General features: G+C 38.2%; 3 protein-coding genes across 4 annotated transcripts; all 3 read left to right on the forward strand.

Annotated features, from left to right (window-relative positions):
• Window positions 1-681: 681 nt before the first annotated feature.
• On the forward strand, window positions 682-7,805 carry LOC112554811 (ubiquitin-like-conjugating enzyme ATG3). Its single transcript, XM_025222862.1, has 10 exons — window positions 682-919; window positions 2,165-2,206; window positions 2,632-2,752; window positions 3,019-3,129; window positions 3,235-3,293; window positions 3,449-3,559; window positions 3,768-3,926; window positions 4,430-4,557; window positions 4,883-4,951; window positions 5,531-7,805. The coding sequence occupies exons 1-10, from the start codon at window positions 848-850 to the stop codon at window positions 5,610-5,612; spliced, it is 954 nt and encodes a 317-aa protein (XP_025078647.1). The 5' UTR covers window positions 682-847; the 3' UTR covers window positions 5,613-7,805.
• Window positions 7,806-8,942: 1,137 nt separating this feature from the next.
• On the forward strand, window positions 8,943-14,030 carry LOC112554837 (phospholipid scramblase 1-like). The gene is made up of 8 exons (XM_025222890.1): window positions 8,943-9,143; window positions 10,240-10,333; window positions 10,949-11,053; window positions 11,324-11,401; window positions 12,136-12,281; window positions 12,648-12,713; window positions 13,161-13,382; window positions 13,681-14,030. The coding sequence occupies exons 2-8, from the start codon at window positions 10,270-10,272 to the stop codon at window positions 13,705-13,707; spliced, it is 708 nt and encodes a 235-aa protein (XP_025078675.1). The 5' UTR covers window positions 8,943-9,143; window positions 10,240-10,269; the 3' UTR covers window positions 13,708-14,030.
• A 1,092-nt stretch (window positions 14,031-15,122) lies between these two features.
• Window positions 15,123-21,681, forward strand: LOC112554812 (phospholipid scramblase 2-like). Of its 2 annotated transcripts, none has more exons than XM_025222864.1 (8): window positions 15,123-15,309; window positions 16,785-16,882; window positions 17,532-17,636; window positions 17,907-17,984; window positions 19,680-19,816; window positions 20,195-20,359; window positions 20,790-20,951; window positions 21,320-21,681. In XM_025222864.1, the coding sequence occupies exons 3-8, from the start codon at window positions 17,537-17,539 to the stop codon at window positions 21,341-21,343; spliced, it is 666 nt and encodes a 221-aa protein (XP_025078649.1). In that variant the 5' UTR covers window positions 15,123-15,309; window positions 16,785-16,882; window positions 17,532-17,536; the 3' UTR covers window positions 21,344-21,681. The 2 variants fall into 2 exon arrangements, with proteins under 2 accessions (XP_025078649.1, XP_025078648.1); XM_025222863.1 differs by having other exon boundaries at window positions 15,123-15,305.
• The last annotated feature ends 349 nt before the right edge of the window (window positions 21,682-22,030 follow it).

A 22,030-nucleotide genomic window follows, 5' to 3' on the forward strand; every position in this document is an offset into this window, starting at 1 on the left:
TTTGTTGTTGTTTGTTTTTTGATTTTTTTCCAGCTCGACATTTCACACTACACTAAAGTCGATATATCGACTCCGGAAGGTCAGTTTGAACACTCAATAGGGCAAATTTGAGCATTAACGCCTTTTAGGAGGACACGATTATAAACCTTTATATATACATACAGGTTATTTTTGTCGAACATAAATATAGCAATCTCATTTTTTTCCACTGTCTTTAGTTTGTAGTTATATTGACGACTTCGTCTCATTCTGGTTGTCTCTCTTTGTCTCCGATCGATCCTTCTATATATATATAGCTCTTCCCTCCCCATCCCCAAATTCGCATCTTTCACGGTCCGTTATATCTACAACCCTCCATCTTGAAAGAATGAAGCAAATCATTTTCGTGCATGTTTCCATTGAAGTTCTAAAAGAATGTTAAGATATAACTATGTGTCTTAAAGGATATATATATATTTAATGGATATATATATAGTAGCGTTTTATTTGCAGCAATATCTTTTGACATAAGGCACAAAACATTTTCGTCAATATTTTAGGCAACAAACAATACTTTCAAACCAGTAGTGACCGATATTCTACAAAAATATGTAGTTTAGACATTTACAAATATATCTCGTAAAATTATATAGCGCTGGAAATAATTAGTAGTTGTCTCCCTTACGTGGGATTTTTCACAAGTAAAAACAAAGTAAAGTCAGCGTGGGAGGGACATGTCATCTTCGTGTGACCATTTTCGTCGGCAGTTACAGTGTTTAGAAGATTTTTAAGAAAAAAATCTTGAAAACTGTTGAAAGATTACACAAAATCGGTTACTTTTCTGGTGGAATAATTGAGATCAAGCATAATGCAGCATGTAATAAATACAGTGAAAGGTACTGCTCTTGGAGTTGCCGAATATTTCTCGCCAGTGCTCAAGGTAAGTCCCGACACCAAAACATCAACATCCCATATAAATGATGAGGAATAAGGCCAGGAAAAGGATTAATATTGTTATAGGGCAAGAAGTTAGTGATACAGAGGGTGAATTTCATGAAGATTAGCACTCCTGCCAAAATAATGTTTTTATGAAAACAGCATTTGGAAATGCTAAAATGATGGAGATATTTAACATTTAAGCAGTTGTTATCATGCCAATTACGTATGCAGATTGCAATGATATAGGACACACCTTCTTCAGCCTGAAATATTAATGTGGCATTTTTTCAGATGATTTTTCAGCTATCACATCTTGGTCGCTTTATCTCTTATCAATGTGTGTGTTAGAGAGGGAGAACTGCGTCTGTTTTGTGTTTAAATGTCAATTGTTTATATTTATATGTGGTCTTGCAGATCTCACAATCTTAGCATTGTTAAGGTCTGTATGCTTTATTTTCCATCTACAAAGACAGCAAAGTAGGAAAGTTCTACAATAATCTGTAAAAGATCATAAGGCAGTACCAAAGAAGAACGTCCTAGTAGCCCTTGGAATTAGAATCCAAAGAATGACAGATGCATTCCTTCATAAAATGCAAAACTAGCTACTATTTGCAAAGCAGAGTCACCATTCTTCATCGATTACCAAGAACCTTTCTTTACAATGGTGAAAGAAGTGCAAGATGGTCTGTTTTGATGTCACCCAGCAAAACACTGTGTGTTCTTTAGGGTACCTTACAGGCTTGTTAATGCCAAGGTAGTCAAAGAGAAAGAATTGATTGGCTAACACACAAGCCTAAACTATCCATGCCATGCATTAATGTTCAAGATGGCTTAAAGTTATAAACTTTTTCAGCTACTGCAGACCGGTGTATCTTATGACTGGCTGGGGCCAGTCAAGAATGATTTAATAGTTAGAATTAGTACTTTATCTTTTAAAAATTCCAGAAACTTTAAAGACCTTTATTTTGTTTTCATATTCTATATCTATTTGGGTTTCTTTTTAAAACCCTTTCTGAGTATAAATATATGTAGTCATGTGTACTTATGTTCTTCCACATTTGTATGCTTAGACAAGTTTTGATACATTTGAACATATTGTAAAGTATAAGTATATTGTAGAGATATTTTACAGTGTAACACAGCATAACACTTTTCTTGGAAACTGAGTACAATAATCTGAATACCAATTTTTTATTTATTATGAAAGTATTTTGGCTTAAAATAATAAGCACCTTTTGCACTGCAGGAATCAAAATTTAAGGAGACTGGTGTGTTAACTCCAGAAGAGGTAAACCATCAAAACGGCTTATCACTGTCAACAAATAGATCAGTTTGAACTAATATTTTAAATAAAGTTTTATTCCCTTATTAAGAGACAGTAAACTCCAAGACGTGCAAACATTTATTGTGTCCATGGCTTTGTTCATTATAAGATACTAACTCCCTAAACTGGAGCAAATGGCATAGATTGTTGAATATCAGAATAATCACCTGCACTTTGTAGAGAGGTAAAAACCTTATTTTGTCTATCAGAAAAGCATACCTATTTTGGCACATGTCCACACATACTCCCACCCCTTCCCATCTTAAAAAGAAAATCAACTTATATTTCACCTGGACACAGCTTTTTAAGTGTTATAGCTCTGAACTATGTTTACATTACTAACTAATTGTGACTTAACAAAAAGATTTTCAAACATATTTTTCACATAGTTTGTGGCAGCAGGTGACCATATTGTACACCACTGCCCAACCTGGCAATGGGACAAGGGAGAAGAATCAAAAGTGAAACCTTATCTTCCAGCTGACAAACAGTTTTTAATCACCCGCAATGGTAAGCACAAATGACAGCACTTTGCTGGAGTTTTTGAGAAAGCTTCTTTGCTTCTTATCAAGCCTTACTTAATACACGAGGGCAGAAATGTACATACATATTAAGCATATTTTATCATCACTGTTTTGATAGTTCTTTTAAAAAAAAATGACTTTATAACTTTAGCATTTCAGCAAGGTTATTTGAAATAAGCTTCATTTCAGCATGCTCACTATTTAACATAGAGTTTCTCATGTTTATGTTTTGTACATACAATTTTATGACAGTGCCATGCTACAAGCGGGTGAAGCAGATGGACAACCATCAGGAAGAACAGGAAAAGGTCATTGAAGAGGAGGATGAAGACGGCGGTTGGGTGGACACTCATCATTTTGCCGGTAGTTTCTTTGTTTTCATTTATTTTGGTGAGCAATTTATGTTATTCAAATGAGAGAAACCTGTCTTAATTTAATTTGTATTTTCTTTCCTCATTATTCTTTTAGCTTCTGATGCTGTTGCAAGTATACAAGAAGGTGTCTCAGAAATGGTCCTAGATTCAAAGGTAAGTACTTTTAGACTTGTCTTATTAGATAGCAGTTATTAAAAATTTAGTTTCCTTAAAAAAAACACAAAAAACTAATTTGAATATGTATGCAAGATTGATGAAGCCTCTTTAAGTTTGTTTGTTGTTTTTTTTTGTTGACTGATATGTATTAGGAAAGCCAGCCATCTGTACCTGTGTCTTATGATGATGACGATGACGATGATGGTGAAGCAGAGGATATGGAAGCTTTTGAAAGGAGTGGGATGCTTGATAAAATTGACCGGGTAGGTTTGTGCTGCATGTTTCCAATTTCCAGGGTTTAAGGAAATGTTCTTGTCATTGACAGGAGCTACTCTATTGTGAGCGTGTATATGTTGATTTCTTTTGCTAAGCCATAAGACAAGCTGTCACCAGATCAATTAACAAGACGTATTGTGGACAAGACATGCACCATTTTTGTGTGATCATAAAATTTTGTCTTTGTTTCATAAGAGTGCATTAGTCATGGAACAGTCTTCAAATGCTGAGGCTTCACTAGATAGCGCTGGTGGTGGGGAAGTTGGGATTGTCCAGACACGAACTTATGACCTGCATATCACTTATGACAAGTACTATCAGACACCTCGCCTGTGGCTAACTGGCTATGATGAAGTAAGTGTCGGATTCAGGTTGTTTCAGTTTGCTAATTTTACTGTTGTGAAATGCATCGATATCAGCAAAATAAGTGTGAAAAATAAAAAAAAAGTACAGTTCCTTCTTATTTCATTCAGGCATGAACGTTTCACATTAACAAAAATGTCGTGACAAAATACATTCTGAAACTCCTGCAGACAAAAAAAAAAAGGAAAGATAAATGGGGAAAGGGTAAGTAAGGAGAGAAAGAATATGTTTGTGTGTGTCTGTGTGAAAGAATGTGTGTGTGTGTGTGTGAGAGTGAGGGAATGTGATTGCAAGAGAGGAATATGAGTGCAAGAAAGAGAATGTATGTGAGAGCGAGAATGTGAGTGTGTGTGAGAGAGAGAAATAATTTTTTTGTAATCTATTATGATAGTTTACAATAAGATTTTTGCTGCAGGGATCAAGTAAGAAAATAGTAAGTTATCAACATCTTATATTTATTAAGAAGTTTTAAATACTTTTTTTCATGTTTTTAGAATAAGAAGCCCCTTTCAGTAGAACAGATGTATGAAGACTTCAGTCAAGATCATGCCAAGAAGACTGTTACCATGGAGACCCATCCACACTTGCCTGGTCCACCCATGGCTTCTGTTCACCCATGCAGGTAAGCCTGAACTGTTGTTTGATGCTTACTGTCACAATATCCTCTTAAAATATGAGACGCAAAAGAAAAATGCTGCATCGGTAGAAGATAGAAGGCACTTTTTGAGAAAGAGCTGCTGTTGTTCATGGAATAAAAAAAACTTACAAACACAACTGTCATTACAAGCTAAAAGGTTTTCCTTTAAATTTTCTTAAATCATAATCATCTACCAGGCCTAATCATTATCCATTTCCAATTTGTCATTTAGTGCTCCTAAAGATTGAAACAGAATTAATAGAAAGATCATGTCAGAAAAATGTGTGCAATAAGTTTGTTTACATTTCAGGCATGCTGAAGTGATGAAAAAGATCATCCAGACAGTAGCTGATGGAGGGGGAGAACTAGATGTTCATATGTATCCTTTGCATAAAATTCTAGGTTGCATTGGGAACTGGTCTCTGAGCAATGGCATGAGCATACATTATTAGGCAACAGGCCATTCTGAAAGAGGTGACAATGAGCACTTTTTCTGTTGACACTTTCCATATCTGCACCACCTGTGAAAAAACATCCTGGTTGTACCATTGAGTGATTAGGTAGTGCAATACTATTGTTTTCATTGCTAGTAATATTTTGTCATGTTCATGCTTTTTTGGAGGTGGGGTGACTTTCTATTTCCCCAACACATTATGTCTGTGAAGCAATTTATTTTAAGACAAAGGAATTTTCTTCAGAAAGGAATCTAATTGGTATTGGAAGGTGTTTTGTTTGTTTGTTGTTTTGGGTTTTTTTTTTTGGTTGCCCCAAAGAGTTTTCAACATAAAGCTTCCATGCTTAAACCTTCCACAAAGAATCTGACAAGGCATAAAGATTGATGCTTATGCAAAGATTTCTAAAGAGAATTAGAGGTGATGCATATCAGTGTAACATACATTCTGACAACACAAATTTAAAGTGCAGCAATTTTGAAAATATTTCCTTGACCCTTTCAAAGGTATTTGATGATCTTCTTAAAGTTTGTGCAGGCCGTCATCCCAACAATAGAGTACGACTATACACGTCATTTCACCATGTGATCATGTTGCTGCAAACCCAAGAGAATCCTGGCCATCCAATCAGAAAAAAATTATACCCAGATCCAGATGATAATGCACACTTGGACACAAGGAAATAAGGCATTTTTTAAAAGACGGAAGTCAAATAATACATGCAATTCTTGCATATTCAAACTACTTTCTTGTTATGACATTGTGCATCTGAGACAAAAGTTCACTGACTTGTCTTTTAAGTGTGTGCTTGATTGTCCTAACCTCATGTTTATTTGTCATTTGGACAGTATTCCATTTCTGTTGGATCTTGAAAGGATTTGAGTTTTTTGATGTTGGACAGTGAAATGTGTCTGGTTGGGTGCTATAGAATGTAAGTGGTTAGAGATGAGAAAGATAAGAAACAATATACCAGTCTGGAGTGTTACAAATTTATTCATAAATTATTTTTACCCTAGCTCAAGGATGCTTTCCTGATGTTACTGTATCTTATGTTTTGCTTTTATTTTCAGTTTCCTCTCTATGTTTTCACATTTCATTCTTAGATAAATTGTCTTGAATTATGTATTTTCCCAACATTTTAGCCAGAATAAATTCTTAGTGAATAACAAAAAAAAAATGTACCTAAAAAAATTACAGAGCCAGAATTTAGAAATTTTATTGACGTTTTAAAGAATATGAGTGGTCCAGTGCTGTCAGATGTGTAACTTTCTTTTTTGAAATTCTTGTTTACTGAGCGGATAATATACATTTGTAATTAATTTCCAAGCAGTTCAAAAGTTATGGAAGATTTGTTTCCTACTTGTGTATGTTGGTTCAGGAGAGACTGAAATTTGTAATCACCTTTTCTGCACATTTTACACAATGTTTTGTCTAGTCTTTGTGATGTTGGGGAGAAACTGATGCATATATGCATATTTTAAGCTGCTTGTATATGGCTTCTAAAAACAGGTTTCCAACATTCAAATAGATTACAGAGAGCTGAGTCCAGATGTTCAACACATCCCTTTTTGGGTAGTTGGTGTATTTGGTCTAAATGCACACGAAAATGTTCTCTTTGGCTATCTTAGCTTGCATCTAACAGTATGCTGAGCAGTTGGCCTCCTGGTAGAAATTTTCTACAGATAGTTTACCAGGAAGAGGTTAGTGTCTTGTCTTGATTGTCACACCTGCTGCCCAGTTTATCTTGTGTCTATAGCCTCAACCAGTTATTGACAGTGTCTTTTGTTTGGGTTAATCTCAATCAGTGTTCGACCTGCTAATATATTTGAGCAGCAGGTGGGCACTTCTCGCAAGCATAATTCAAGCAGAAGCTAGTGTCTGAACAGTCAAGCCTGGGGATCTTTGAAAAAATAATTATTGAGAAATGTGCAGGCAGCCACCTCTCCCCCCTTTCCATTCACTAGTACTAGTGAACTAAGCCTGGGTTTTCTTCTTTTATTTTGTGAATGTTAACTATTTTGTCAGAGATTGTTCTGAGATGATGGTGTCATAACTAACTTTTTTTTAGTTAGCTGCAGATTGTATATCCAGCCTTCAGAGTGTGTTGCAACTTGCCTGTTAACTATTTCAGCTGGTACAATGTGTAATGTTTCGATTATAGCATTATTCAAGTTCTGACTGAATTGAATCTTTACAGTGATAGCTCATTTTCATGCTCAAAAACTGTGATGCTGGAAAATATCTGTTGTTAAACACGAATATTGCATGGTGTATGCCTGTTTCTTTACCTTGACATCAGAGTTCTGCTTTTATCATTTGTTATAGTTTTGACATTTCAAGACTTGTCTACTCCTGCAGATTGAAGTTTAACTGCACCACTGACTTCAGAATGAACGAGGCGCATGCTTTATCATTACATATATATATTTTGTATTTTGTATTCTTTGTTAGTCATGGCAATTGGTGGCAAATGTGGTTTTATATGGAAGATAAATAAGAGTTAAAGCTGACAGAATATTCCGAGACTTTTATGTACTTTTGTTTTTCTTGTTAATGTTAAAATGATTTAATATACATGTAAGATGTACAGGCATGGTTAATAGGGACTGCATCTTTCAGTGTAAATCTTGAACAACTGTTTTCTTAAATACATTCATTAATATACAACTTACAACTACCTATATGTCTTGGCCTAAAATACAAATTAAAAGATGCACTAAAATAGCCACTTATGACTTGTAAGGGCCTAAGTAAACAATAAAATAATATTATTTCTGTGTATTTATTAGTCTTCACTGACTTGCATGTATCAGTTCATAGAAAATGCCAAGTGAAATAGCACATTTAGTCATGATAGATGCTGACATTCTGAGTACCGAAAAAAACAGCACCTACCAGAACCACAGAAGAAATGGTTCAAATATCAGGAAAAGTGCTGTAGATACATCATATCAACAAAACTTAATCATATAATCTGTTTTCCGAGGCAGCCTCAAGCAAGGGCGGTGGGGAGGGGATACTCGGGCAACTACACAACGTCTCAAAGTCGCCGAGACATTGTATGGTAACTCGCTGCGTGGTATCGCATGTATACATAGGGAGCAGGGGGCAGTGCTGCCTTAAACCATCCAATTCTTTATGTTTTCTTATCTTATCTTTTGTACAGAACACTTTATCATGGACACGCGTAGCACAGATACACTGTATCCGCGCTTGCTCGTTGGAAAAACGATAAACTGCTTGTGGGCTTTTCGATATTTTTTAAATACTGAGCCCAAATACTTTTTCGCAACGCTTAAATGTTAAGGCTTCTTGTCAATGTCTGGAGTCGACGTTCAGTGATGGTGGTCCCGCTTTTAATGTCGGAGCAGGGCTAGTCCAGTTTGGCCAACAGTATCCCAGTAACAGTATATCGCCAACAATGTCTCGCAACGGACGATCGAATCATGACATCACCATACCAGCTCGATATAAAGACTGATATCAATGTTACTTCGGTTAGAAAAGTAATTAGTTTCTCCCACACCTGCTGGACAACCTCAATTGAGGGATAAGATGATGTAGTGATCAACGAATTATTGAGCGTTAATGCTTCGCGGAAAAGATCCGGGGCTTTTTGTAGTTTTAGCTTGTAATTGTTTTCTGTTTTTCTGTTGTTTGGAACATAATACAATGTGAAAGTGAGTTACAAATTTCTGTCCTGGAGCAGGTTTAATTTTTTTCCATTTTGAACCCAACCCTAAACTAAGCATCAACTCCAGATTTGACATCACTGAAATGCATGATGTGTGTGTGTTGGGGAAGATCATTCTGCGTACCTTCGGCGTAGACAACTCTGAGGTTAGATTTTGATTTGGACGACTGCGACATGGCTGTGCGCTGTCAACCCCCTGCTGCTATGCTATTTGTAAAAAAAGGAAAAAAATGGGGGGGGGGGATCAAGATATTAACAAAACTTTGGGGGAAAGGATTTATATCACTGGAACATGTGAATTTAATTAGAAACTAAAAATATGTTCCCAAGTAAAGCTTAACTAGATCTTAAAGGGGAGATGACTCTCGGGGAAGGCTGATAACGTCTTGCGGGGCTTTGCTGCAACCTGTCATCTCGCTGCCTTGGGTAGGTGCAGTACTCTCTGTGTGTGTGTGTGCGCGCAGCAAACTTACTTTTTCTTATTTTTTTAAAATCTTACTTTTCATATTCAATACGTAAACACTAAGCCTTGTTTTTTTGTTTTTTTTGGTCAAGTAAGAGAATGACTATAATTTATACATATAATTTTTTTCTGAAAACGCATAATCGGTACGAACCCATAAGTTCTTGACGAAACATCTCCGAAACCTTTTTTTTCAATTAGTTGCTGTGATCGCATCAGCATGTGAGCTGTCTTTAGGTTCTCTTTACGAAATTTCCAATATCCAGCAGATACGGTCGTTGCGCGAGAACTGCGCAGATCTTCACTTTCTATTACAATAATTCTCTTTGCATTCAAATCATTCTCTTTTGGCAAGTGATCTCTCACACAGTCTGCACAACAAAGTAAATATAATGCATGTGAATCTCCCTACACTTACCAAGGAAGGGGATGGGGTGTGGAGAGAAAGAGAGAGAATGTGCATGCTTTCGCAAATGTCAGAGTTGTATATGAATGTTATTCAGCGCTTTCCGAGACCATGCAGTGACAAAGAGACATAGTTTGTGTTTGGCGCACAAATCGAGGATGGAAGATGCTCAAAATTTTTCGCCATTTAAGACCTGGTACGCTGACAATACGCTGCACACAAGGTTACTTTAATACACTGCACCATTGGGTAATTGGATCTTGCCTAACACCAATATCAGTCTGGGGACCAGGCGAAAAGTGCAGCAATTGATCTGTTCGACGCTGTTCTGTGAAAGCAAACATGAGCAGTGTGAAGAATGGACACATAATGGTATTAAGGTTCATTCAGAATGCATAAGTTATACAATCAGAAAAACACGGAGGCAAGGACTGGAAATTAAAAAGCCTGATCAAGTTACGTTTGATAGTGGACAGTACTTACACATCTTGTTCAGGTGTATGTATAGGATAAGGCTATGTTGTGGAGAGAACATGCGTATGACTTTAAAATCTAGGTCCTATGTATGCCTACCATATAGGATGTTTGTGATACTTGTAACTTTATAGATAGCATGTCATAATAAACTTTTTTTTCCCTCTGTTTATTTTCTGGGCCAATCAGACATACTAAAAAGTGCAAAATGAGCAGTACAGTAACCTCGCAGCCAGTTTCGCAGACCGGAACTATGCAGCCGGTCGATGGAGGTAAGAAACTGTTTATTTTCTTGCTTTTTATGACAGGACTGGTGTGGCCTTAACGGTAACAGAACACTGATGATCCTTTAAAGCAGACATGGAAACTGGTGTGATAGTTTTTCATCACTATCTAGATTCATAGCAGTTCCATTGGATGTCTTCTATCTGAACTGCTGAAAACATAACAAAATCTTCACCTTAATTTAGAAAGAGCATTCTTTAAAGTTTAAATATGTACTAGTTAGTGTAAGGCTTATTTTGTCTTTTTAAAATGTACACTATCTAGACTACAAGAACTCCAAGGGGTAGTGTGATCTGGTGGGTTTTGGAAATACATCCTGTAGTAACACCTCTACCACCAGTTGGAAGTTGTTTATAATTCAGATGTTTGAGTGACATATAGACTCTACCGCTATGCAGATAAGTGTTAAAATAAGGAAAACACATGAAAGCTGGTTATTATTTTCACTGTTCCCCATAGCATATCTGTAAAGAAAAGTAAGGGAAAGAAACCCAACTCATTTTTAATGCCTTACCCCATCCACAGTTAAGCACATCAAATATTTGTCCAATGAAACTTTGTAACCAAAGCTTTCTCATAAATTTTGAGTATTCTCAACCCAGGTTGGATGGAAGCACCTGTGGTTTTTGGAGATGATCCACAACACCTTGGATATCTCACCTTGATTGATCAGGTGCTGATCAAACAACGTATAGAACATTTGGAAGGTACGTCTGGAAAAAAAATAATGGTTTTGTGCAAGCAATCCAAATAATGTAATACTCAATGGTTACTGATCTAAAATGTTTTTATTCTTTTATGGGCATGGCTTACTGTGACATGTTGTGATGTGTATGTTCTTATAGAGGGGAAGTGGCTGCAAGTAGTGCTTGTGTGCATTGATTGATGTATCTGTGGATGTAGGCGGGCAGGGGATGTGGATGTGTACATGTGTTTAACATTCTTCATCTATTTATATATTTATTCTGATCCTCCAGTTGTTATTGGATGGGAGACCGTAAATAAATATGACATCCTGAATTCTGTTGGTCAGAGAGTCTACTATGCAGAGGAAGGTTAGTATTGATAAGTTCGAGACTTTTGGGTTGGGCAGAAGTAACCCATAAATAATTATGATACCTTTGTTTTGATCACTCCCCAATGTTTGTAACACAGCCCTTATTCTGTCTGTCTGTCCATCTATCCATCTGTCTATCTAATCCTCTTCGTAAATCAGGGTGCGCATAAGACCTCAACCAAAGTCCCTCACCGATGTCGATCGGCTGAAACCAGCTCTAGATGACCCCATGTCCAGCCCTTTCCTTTCATCTCTCTTTCCACTGTTCTTCTCCTTTGGGCGGCCTGGTTTTTTTCTGCCGTCTGGAGTCCATCGAAGTGCTACTCTGGAGGGGTCTGCTGTCTGCTGGCGGAGCACATGTCCAATTCATCGCCAACGCCTTTGTTGAACCTGCGTGGTGATGGACTCGGTTTCAGTTCTTCGTTGGTGATGGTATTTGGCCAAGAGATGCTAATTATGCGCCAGAGGCATCTGTTTTGGAAGACTGACCAAGACAAACTGCCTGAATTGCAAGTGAAGTCACTCCTCGTGCTGTGGATGCTTCTTGCCATTTGCACTAAGAGTGGCTTCATATCTCCCACCTCAGGAAGCTGACGAAATAATAGTGGTAATTATGATATACAAATAAAACGAAAAAAGAGGTACATCTACCTCACAGTTCTCCAAAAACAAGTCTCTAACTTTTAGTTCGCCTATTGCTGATTTAAACAACAGAGTACCTTTATGTCTCAGACACTAACTGCCTCATACGAAACTGTTGCGGCCCCAGAAGGCCGTTCGACATAAAAATTTTTGACAATCTCAGGGTCGAAGTGATCCATCTGTACAGACCATTTCGTTGCTGTGCCTGGATTTTCTGCTGTTTCTGCTGTTTGCAAGTGAGCATCAGGTCAAATTTGAATTCGCAGTACTTGACACCTCATGTCTCCAACATGTCTATCAAATTCGTTTTTGAGGGTACGGATTCTAATTTCGATTAGGAACAATCAATTTGTTCATGCGGACATATTTCAGAAAAAGGCACATGTAAAATGCACAGATAAAAAAGAAACATGTGAAAAAGTTGCTTCACGATTTGTTCTTTGTAATAAGCATCTTATCATTGCATAGGACAACAGTCTAGGGAAGCTCATACATTTGCTGAGAACACATGGCGGACTTTTTTAAACCTTTTGTCTCATGTTGCCTAAGCCACATATTGAATATGCTTGTAATTGCGATTCTTCGGTTTCACTACGTAACAGGAACTGGAGGTACAGTCACCACCGGGCCAAACCATAGGCTATGTGCATGAAGTTTGTGACCCGTGTTAATCGACTGTTTGTGCTCAATAACGCGGAAAACCAAACTGTGCTGAACATCAAAAGAGGCAGTTGCTGTTACTGTCCCTGGTTTACAGTTCCGTTTGAGGTCAGCAGATTAACTTTAAATAGACACAGGCATTTTTTAGAATGACTGTTATGGTCCATTGGTGTGTGTGTGGTGGGTTCGCGCGTGCACTATTGTGAGTTAAGCATGGCGTATAAAGGAGAGCCTGTGATGTGATCGTAATTTATTACCTTTTTGGGGTCAATTCTCTTTCTTTGATTTCTTTCTTCTTTCTTGGTCAGCTTCATATCTGCTTGATATGTTGTAATAGGGGCTAGCTGACTTGTGCATTCTTTAAAAACTATAGAGAAAAGTTGAAAATGAAAATAACTATCTAGCCACAGAAATATTAAGCACGTTGTTGTATAAGTTATATTGCAATGCTGCAGGAAGGGGTGGGGAAGATACATAATGTCAGAGGTAATCTTATTGCACTGGAAACTATTCAGATTAGAGAACTGGATAACACCACTCAAGTCGGCACGATCACCAAACAGTTTGGCGGTTTGCTCAGAGAGGGCCTCACAGATTCCGATTCCTTTACAGTAACATTTCCTCTTGACCTTGATGTGAATATGAAGGCAGTAGCAATTGGTGCAGCTTTCCTGATTGTAAGTTACTTTATTGTCGTGTTTGCAAACATTACAATTGCAGGAAAGCCTACAGATGCTTGTCTTAAGGTAATAGTATTCTGTAAACAACAGTCTAAAATACAAACAATCAAGATCGAAGGTAAAAAACGAAAAGTTTTAGTCTAGCGAAGTCATCTCTACCATGAGCTGCACATGTATGAAGTGTCAATGCATTTTTCATCGTTTGTGTAGGAGTTCATGCAGTGTATTGCCCTAAGATCTCAGTTTAAGATGGAGTATTTTAAATTTCACCTGTGTTTCTTTTTGTTTTTTGCAGGATTTCATGTATTTTGAAGAAAAATAATAATGGGCTGCAAATGTGCAAACTGGACAAAGGTTACGTGCCTGCTGTGTCACTCTTGCAAGTTCTATAGTGTGTCACCCAGCTGTTATACTTAAAAAGAAAAGTAAACGAAATTTCTCATCTAGGAGGTCTCATTTCGAGATAATTTTCTAAATGCTGCCTTAGTATGTTTGACAACAACAATTTAATTATAAAGGTCAGCTGACGTAATGGGCTGATGTGACTGTGACATTGCAGCACTATCCCATTAATATGTTCATATGCATGATCTACGGTCACATACTTACACATCTATGCTTAATTAAAGGTGGATTCAAATTTTATAGCATGTGTTCGTAGTTTTTTTTTGTTTTTGTTTTTTTTTTTTTTTTTTTGGTTAATTACATATACCGATGGAAGGCGAATATTTAGCATGCCAAATTAAAAGCTGAATTCTTTTGTTAACACATGGTTCAGTTTAAATCGTAAGATAGGATACGGCAGAGAATCCGTGTTTGCAGTTAAATAAAATTTATATCCTCAGCAACACCTTCAACAGGTGAATTACGTAACTAACCCTAACCCATGCAATTCTTTGTTTTATTATGTTACCTTTTGTACAGAACACTTTATCATGGACACGCGTAGCACAGTCACAGATACATACACTGTATCCGCGCTTGCTCGTTAGAAAAACGATAAACTGCTTGTCGGCTTTACGATATATATATTTTTTTTATGCTGAGCCCAAATACTTTTTCGTTTAAGCAACGCTTAATGTGAAGGGTTCTTGTCAATGTCTGGAGTCGACGTTCAGTGATGGTGGTCCCGTTTCTGATGTCGGAGCAGCGCTAGTCCAGTTTGGCCAACAGGAGACTTATCCCAGTAACAGTACATCGCCAACAATGTCTCGCAACGGACGAATTATCACCATGACAGCTCGATATAAAGACTGATATCAATGTTACTTCGGGATGCGAACTTCGGTTAGAAAAGTAATTAGTTTCTCCCACACCTGCTGGACAACCTCAATTGAGGGATGATGTAGTGATCAACGAATTATTGAGCGTTAATGCTTCGCGGAAAAGATCCGGGGCTTTTTGTAGTTTTAGATTGTAATTGTTTTGTTCTTCTTTTGTTTGGAACAAATACAATGTGAAAGTGACGTTACAAATTTCTGTCCTGGAGCAGGTTTAATTTTTTCCATTTTGAACCCTACCCTAAACCAAGCATCAATTCCAGATTTGACATCGCTGAAATGGATAACGAGTGTGTGTGTAGGGGAAGATCTCCATTCTGCGTACCTTCGGCGTAGACAACTCTAACGTTAGATTTTGATTTGGATGACTGCGACATGGCTGTGCGCTGTCAACTCCCTGCTGCTATGCATTTGTAAAAAAAAATAAAAATAAAAAATAAAAAAATGGGGGGGGGGATCAAGATATCAACCAAACTTTGGAGGAAAGGATTTATATCACTGAAACTTGTGAATTTAATTAGAAACTAAAAATATGTTCCCAAGTAAAGCTTAACTAGATCCTTACAAGGGAGATGACTCTCGGGGAAGGCTGATAACGTCTAGCGGGGCGTTGCTGCAACCTGTCATCTCGCTGCCTTGCGTAGGTGCAGTACTCTGTGTGTGTGTGTGCAGCAAACTTGCTTTTTCTTATTTTTTTTTAAAATCTTACTTTTCATATTCAATACATAAACACTAAGCCTTGTTTTTTTTGTCCAAGTAAGAGAATGACTATAATTTATACAGATGCCATTTCAGTTTGGGTTTTTTTTTTTAAAACGCATAGTCGGTACGAACCCATAAGTTCTTGACAAAACATCTCGGGAACCTTTTTTTTTTAAATTAGTTGCTGTGATCGCATCAGCATGTGAGCTGTCTTTAGGTTCTGTTTGCGAAATTTCCAATATCCAGCAGATACGGTCGTTGCACGAGAACTGCGTAGATCTTCGCTTTCCATTACAATCATTCTGTTGTATTCCATTCTCTTTTGGCAATTGATCTCTCCCTCACACAGTCTGCACAATGAAGTAAATATAATGCATGTGAATCTCCCTACTCTTACCAAGAAAGAGGACGGAGTGTGGAGAAAGAGAATGTGCATGTTTTCGCAACACAGCGTTCTAAAGGCGATGAAAATCTAAACAATACATGCAATGTTTACATCCGGGGCACTCCCCACGATCAATCTCGGCATCGCCAAATCTTACAAAGTATGAAGATTATACACTCCTCGCATTCTCTTCTACTGTTTAGCAATAAGGTTCCAGTTCTAATGTTCCGGTTCAATTATCTATTTTATAACCGCTCAAGCAATCATTATGAACGTTACTCACAATTAAGTTCATCGTCCCGCTATCTTAGGGCTGTCACTCTTTGCATCTCCAGCCAACTAGAGTCAAAATTTAAAAAGAAAACATACAAATGACACTTCACATAGAATCGGTTGATCCTTCCCCAGTAGGGTGGGGGATAAGAAACTCGCGAGTTCTATTACAATTCCATAAGCAATCAACAGAAAAAGATGTCTTACCTCGTCTAGGCGAGGTTCATCCACAAGAGGTTAGTACCACGCCGCAGCCAGTGTCCATGGACACTCCCCTTCTCTACTATGTAATCTCAACTAAGATTTACATGTCTTGACAGAGGCACGTCTTCCTCCTTCAGTATTCCGTGCCTGGGTAAATTTTCTACCTAGTTCCCGCCAAAACTCTACCACTGAACCAGGTTCACCAAACAATTTGTGTCACACTTAACACTTTCCCATCTAATTTTCTCCTCCATTCTCCCATAAATTCAATCTACACTTCCAGTCCATAAGTCACGAAGGGGTTAAAACAATCAGAAAAACACGGAGACAAGGACTGGAAATTAAAAAGCCTGATCAAGTTACGTTTGATAGTTGACAGTACTTACACATCTTGTTCAGGTGTATGTATAGGATAAGGCTATGTTGTGGAGAGAACATGCGTATGATTTTAAAATCTAGCTCCTATGTATGCCTACCGTATAGGATGTTTGTGATACTTGTAACTTTATAGATAGCATGTCATAATAAACTTTTTTCCCTCTGTTGTATTTTCAGGGCCAATCAGACATACTAAAAAGTGCAAAATGAACAGTACTGTAACCTCCCAGCCAGTTTCATCAATGCAGACCGGAACTATGCAGCCGTCGGTGGAGGTAAGAAACTGTTTATTTTCTTGCTTTTTATGTCAGGACTGGTGTAGCCTTAACGGTAACAGAACACTGATGATCTATAAAGCAGACATGGAAACTGGTGTGATCGTGCATTTTTGGGAGTCATCAGTCCACTTATCAGCGATAGTTTTTCATCACTATCTAGATTCATAGCAGTTCCATTGGATGTCTTCTAGCTGAACTGCTGAAAACATAACAAAATCTTCACCTTAATTGAGGAAGAGCATTCTTTAAAGTGTAAAATGTACTAGTTAGTTATTTTGTCTTTTTAAAATGTACACTATCTAGACTACAAGAACTCCAAGGGGTAGTGTGACCTGGTGGGTTTTGGAAATACATCCTGTAGTAACACCTCTACCACCAGTTGGAAGTTGTTTATAATTCAGATGTTTGAGTGACATATAGACTCTACCGCTATGCAGATAAGTGTTAAAATAAGGAAAACACATGTAAGCCTGTTACAACATTATTTTCACTGTTCTCCATAACAGATCTGTGAAGAAAAATTAGGGAAAGAAACCCAACTCATTTTTAATGCCTTACCCCATCCACAGTTAAGCACATCAAATATTTGTCCAATGCAACTTTGTAACCAAAGCTTTCTCATAAATTTTGAGTATTCTCAATCCAGGTTGGATGGAAGCACCTGTGGTGTTTGGATATTACCCACAACACCTTGGATATCTCACCTTGATTGATCAGGTGCTGATCAAACAACGTATAGAACTTTTGGAAGGTACGTCTGCGAAAAAATAACGGTTTTGTGCAAAGCAATCCAAATAATGTAATACTCAATGATTACTGATCTAAAATGTTTTTATTCTTTGGTGGGCATGGCTTACTGTGACATGTTGTGATGTGTATGTTCTTATGGAGGGGAAGTGGCTGCAAGTAGTGCTTGTGTGCATTGATTGATGTATCTGTGGATGTAGGCGGGAAGGGGATGTGGATGTGTCCATGTGTTTGACGTTCCTCATCTATTTATATATTTATTCTGATCTTCCAGTTGTTATTGGATGGGAGACCGTAAATAAATATGACATCCTGAATTCTGTTGGTCAGAACATCTACTATGCAGAGGAAGGTTAGTATTGATAAGTTCCAAACTTCTGGGTTGGGCAGAAGTAACCCATAAATAATTATGATACCTTTGTTTTGATCACTCCCCAATGTATTTAACACAGCCCTTATTCTGTCTATCTTTCTAATCCTCTTCGTGATTCAGTTTGCACATTAGGCCTCAACCAAAGTCCGTCATCGATGTCGATCGGCTGAAACCCGCTGTAGGTGACCCCATGTCCAGCCCTTTCCTTTCATCTCCCTTTCCACTGTTATTCTCCAAGTTTCCTTTGGGCGGCCTCGTTTTCTTCGGCCGTCTGGAGTCCATCGTAGGGCGACTGTGGAGAGGTCTGCTGTCTGCTGGCGGAGCACATGTCCAATCCATCGCCAACGCCTTTGTTGAACCTGCGTGGTGATGGACTCGGTTTCAGTTCTTCGGTGGAGTTCTTTGTTGCTGATGGTATTTGGCCAAAAGATATTAAGTATGCGCCTGAGGCATCTGTTTTGAAAGACTTCAAGCTTATTACTGATGGTTTTGGTCATCTTTCATGATTCTGATCCGTAAAGGAGGGTGCTGATAACATTTCTCTTGAAGATTCTCAGCTTGATCTTCTCACTGATGTCAGATTCATCTGCCAATTTCTCTATGTAGTCTCTTTTGCGGTTTTTGTCATCTTCTTGACCTCTTTGTTTAGTTTTGTATATCTTTGTCTGTGTTGTTCCTTCAGGTGTTCAGATCGGTTGATTTTTTTTTTGGCTGACTTTCTCTCGTCTATCTTCTTCCATGTCTCTTCTCTGATCCACTGTTCTTTCTTCTTCCGTCTGATCTTCCTGAGAACAAGATGGTATGTCCTGACGCTAGTCTCCTCTTTCCCGTGCCGGTCCATCTGACCTCACTGACTCCCAGGATGTCCAAGCTGTAGTTGTCAAACTCCTTGACTAGTTGGAGCATCCTTCCAGTCTGGTACAAGGTCTGGACGTTCCAGCACCCTACCCTCAACGTTTGCTTCGGCTTCAGTAAATCCGCTGTCGGGGCGTTATCTCCCTCTCGGGTTTGGCTGTCGTTCGTCATAAGTCCAGTCTCCTGGTGTGCTTCATTACCTTCGCCATCCGTGACGAATATTCTGTTGTTGGTTTCTGTAACATCTTTTTTTTTTTTTACATGATAGGATTGTTAGCCTTACCACAAACTAATTTACCTCTAGGTGAGGTGTCCACCTTAGTCGCCTCTTACGACATACCTGGCTGGATGGCAGGGACCATGTTCTAACAATGTTCGCTAGGCAAGCATAGCCCGGGGTCCCACAGGGGCTTATTCTGTCAGATGAGTTCAAAGGCAGTGGACAGTAAGACTAAACATTAAAATAAGGCTCAGAGAGCTCGGCCATAAAAGGCTAATGGATACAAAATTATTTTGAATAAAAGACGAATGAGCTGATAGCCGTTCAGTTTAACAGACGAAAACCAAAGACTGACCAAGACAAGCTGCCTGAATTGCAAGTGAAGTCACTCCTCAGGCTGTGGATGCTTCTTGCCATTTGCACTAAGAGTGGCTTCATATCTCCCACCTCAGGAAGTTGACGAAATAATACTAGTAATTATGATATACCAATAAAACGAAAAAAATAGGTATATTTACCTCACAGTTGTCCAAAAACAAGTCTCTAACTTTTAGTTCGCCTATTGCTGATTTAAACAACAGAGTACCTTTATGTCTCAGACACTAACTGCCTCGTGCGAATCTGTTGCGGCCCCATGAGGCCTTTTGACATAAAAATTTTTGACAATCTCATGGTCGAAGTGATTCATCTGTACAGACCATTTCGTTGCGGTGGCTGGTGTTTCTGCTGTTTGCAGGTGAGCATCAGGTTAAATTTGAATTCTCAGTACTTGACACCTCATGTCTCACACATTTCTAGCAAATGCGTTTTTGGGGGTACGGATTCTAATTTTAATTAGGAACCATCAATACTTATTTGTTCATGCGACATATTTCAGAAAAAATGCACATGTAAAATGCACAGATAAAAAAGAAACATGTGAAAAAGCTGCTTCATGATTTGGTCTTTGCAATAAACATCTTATCATTGCATAGGACAACAGTCTGGGGAAAGCTCATACATTTGCTGAGAACATAATTATGGCGGACTTTTTTATACCTTTTGTCTCATGTTGGCCTAAGCCACATATTGAATATGCTTGTAATTGCGATTCTTTGGTTTCACTACGTAACAGGAACTGGAGGTACAGTCACCACCGGGCCAAACCATAGGCTATGTGCATGAAGTTTGTGACCCGTGTAATCGACTGTTTGTGCTCAATAACGCGCAAAACCAAACTGTGCTGCACATCAAAGGAGGCACTTGCTGTTACTGTCCCTGCTTTCCAGTTCCGTTTGAGGTCAGCAGATTAACTTCAAATAGACACTTAGGTTTTCACAGGAAAGTAAGATGAATAGGCATTTTTAGAATGACTGTTATGGTCCATTGGTGTGTGTGTGGTGGGTTCGCGCGTGCACTATTGTGAGTTAAGCATGGCGTATAAAGGAGAGCCTGTGATGTGATCGTAATTTATTACCTTTTTGGGGTCAATTCTCTTTCTTTGATTTCTTTCTTCTTTCTTGGTCAGCTTCATATCTGCTTGATATGTTGTAATAGGGGCTAGCTGACTTGTGCATTCTTTAAAAACTATAGAGAACATTTGAAAATGGAAATAACTATCTAACCACAGAAATATTAAGCACAGTGTTGTCAAAGCTATATTGCAATGATTCTGGGGGGGGGGGATCCATAATGTCAGAAGTAATCTTATTGCACTGGAAACTCTTCAGATTAGAGGACGGGATAACACCACTCAAGTCGGCATGATCACCAAACAGTTTGGCGGTTTGCTCAGAGAGGGCTTCACAGATTCAGATTCCTTTACAATAACATTTCCTCTTGACCTTGATGTGAATATGAAGGCAGTAGCAATTGGTGCAGCTTTCCTGATTGTAAGTTACTTTATTGTCGTGTTTGCAAACATTACAATTGCAGGAAAGCCTACAGATGTTTTGAAGCAAATCTGTTTGTGATTACAGGTATTCACTTAAACTCAAACATGCATCCCACTAGCGACATTTGCTTGTCATAAGGTAATAGTACTCTGTAAACAACAGTCTAAAATACAAACAATCAAGATCGAAGGTAAAAAACTAAAAATTTTAGTCTAGCGAAGTCATCTCTACCATGAGCTGCACATGTATGAAGTGTCAATGAATTTTCATCGTTTGTGTAGAGCTCAAGCAGTCTATTGCACTAAGATCTCAGTTTTAGATGGACGATTTCAAAGTTCACTGTGTGTTTCCTTTTGTGTTTGCAGGATTTCATGTATTTTGAACAATAATAATAATGGGCTGCAAATGTGCAAACTGGACAAAGGTTACGTGCCTGCTGTGTCACTCTTGCAAGTTCTATAATGTGTCACCCAGCTGTTATACTTAAAAAGAAAAGTAAACGAAATTTCTCATCTAGAAGGTCTCATTTCGAGATAATTTTCTAAATGCTGCCTTAGTATTTTTTTTTTTTTTTTTGGTAACAACAATTTAATTATAAAGGTCAGCTGACGTAATGGGCTGATGTGACTGTGATATTGCAGTATTATCCCATTAATATGTTCAAATGCATGACCTACGGTCACATACTTACACATCTATGCTTAATTAAAGGTGGATTCAAATTGTATAGCATTTGTTCGTACATTAGACAACAAACACTAGTTTATTGTTTGGCAGTTGATAATAACACGTGTCACGCGACAATATCACCTAACGTTCGTTGGCAAGCTGTTGGAATATTGGCAATTGAGAAGACTCCGGCAGCTGCGCTGCAAGACATTGCTCAATCGAGCGTCGCGCGCTGTGCAGCAGCACAGTCCAGTCCTGCATAGTTTGAATTTCTAGATTCTGCAGTCAGAACGGAGTTGTGTGTGTGTGCATCAGTCCTGCTGCTGTCCATTTGTATCGGGTGAGTCAGTTTAGTTTTACTGGAACCCAGTGTACGAATGATCTGCGAGGTTTGATGCATACCTAGC

This window comes from Pomacea canaliculata, linkage group LG14, assembly GCF_003073045.1.
Source record: "Pomacea canaliculata isolate SZHN2017 linkage group LG14, ASM307304v1, whole genome shotgun sequence".
NCBI classification, from domain to species: domain Eukaryota; kingdom Metazoa; phylum Mollusca; class Gastropoda; order Architaenioglossa; family Ampullariidae; genus Pomacea; species Pomacea canaliculata.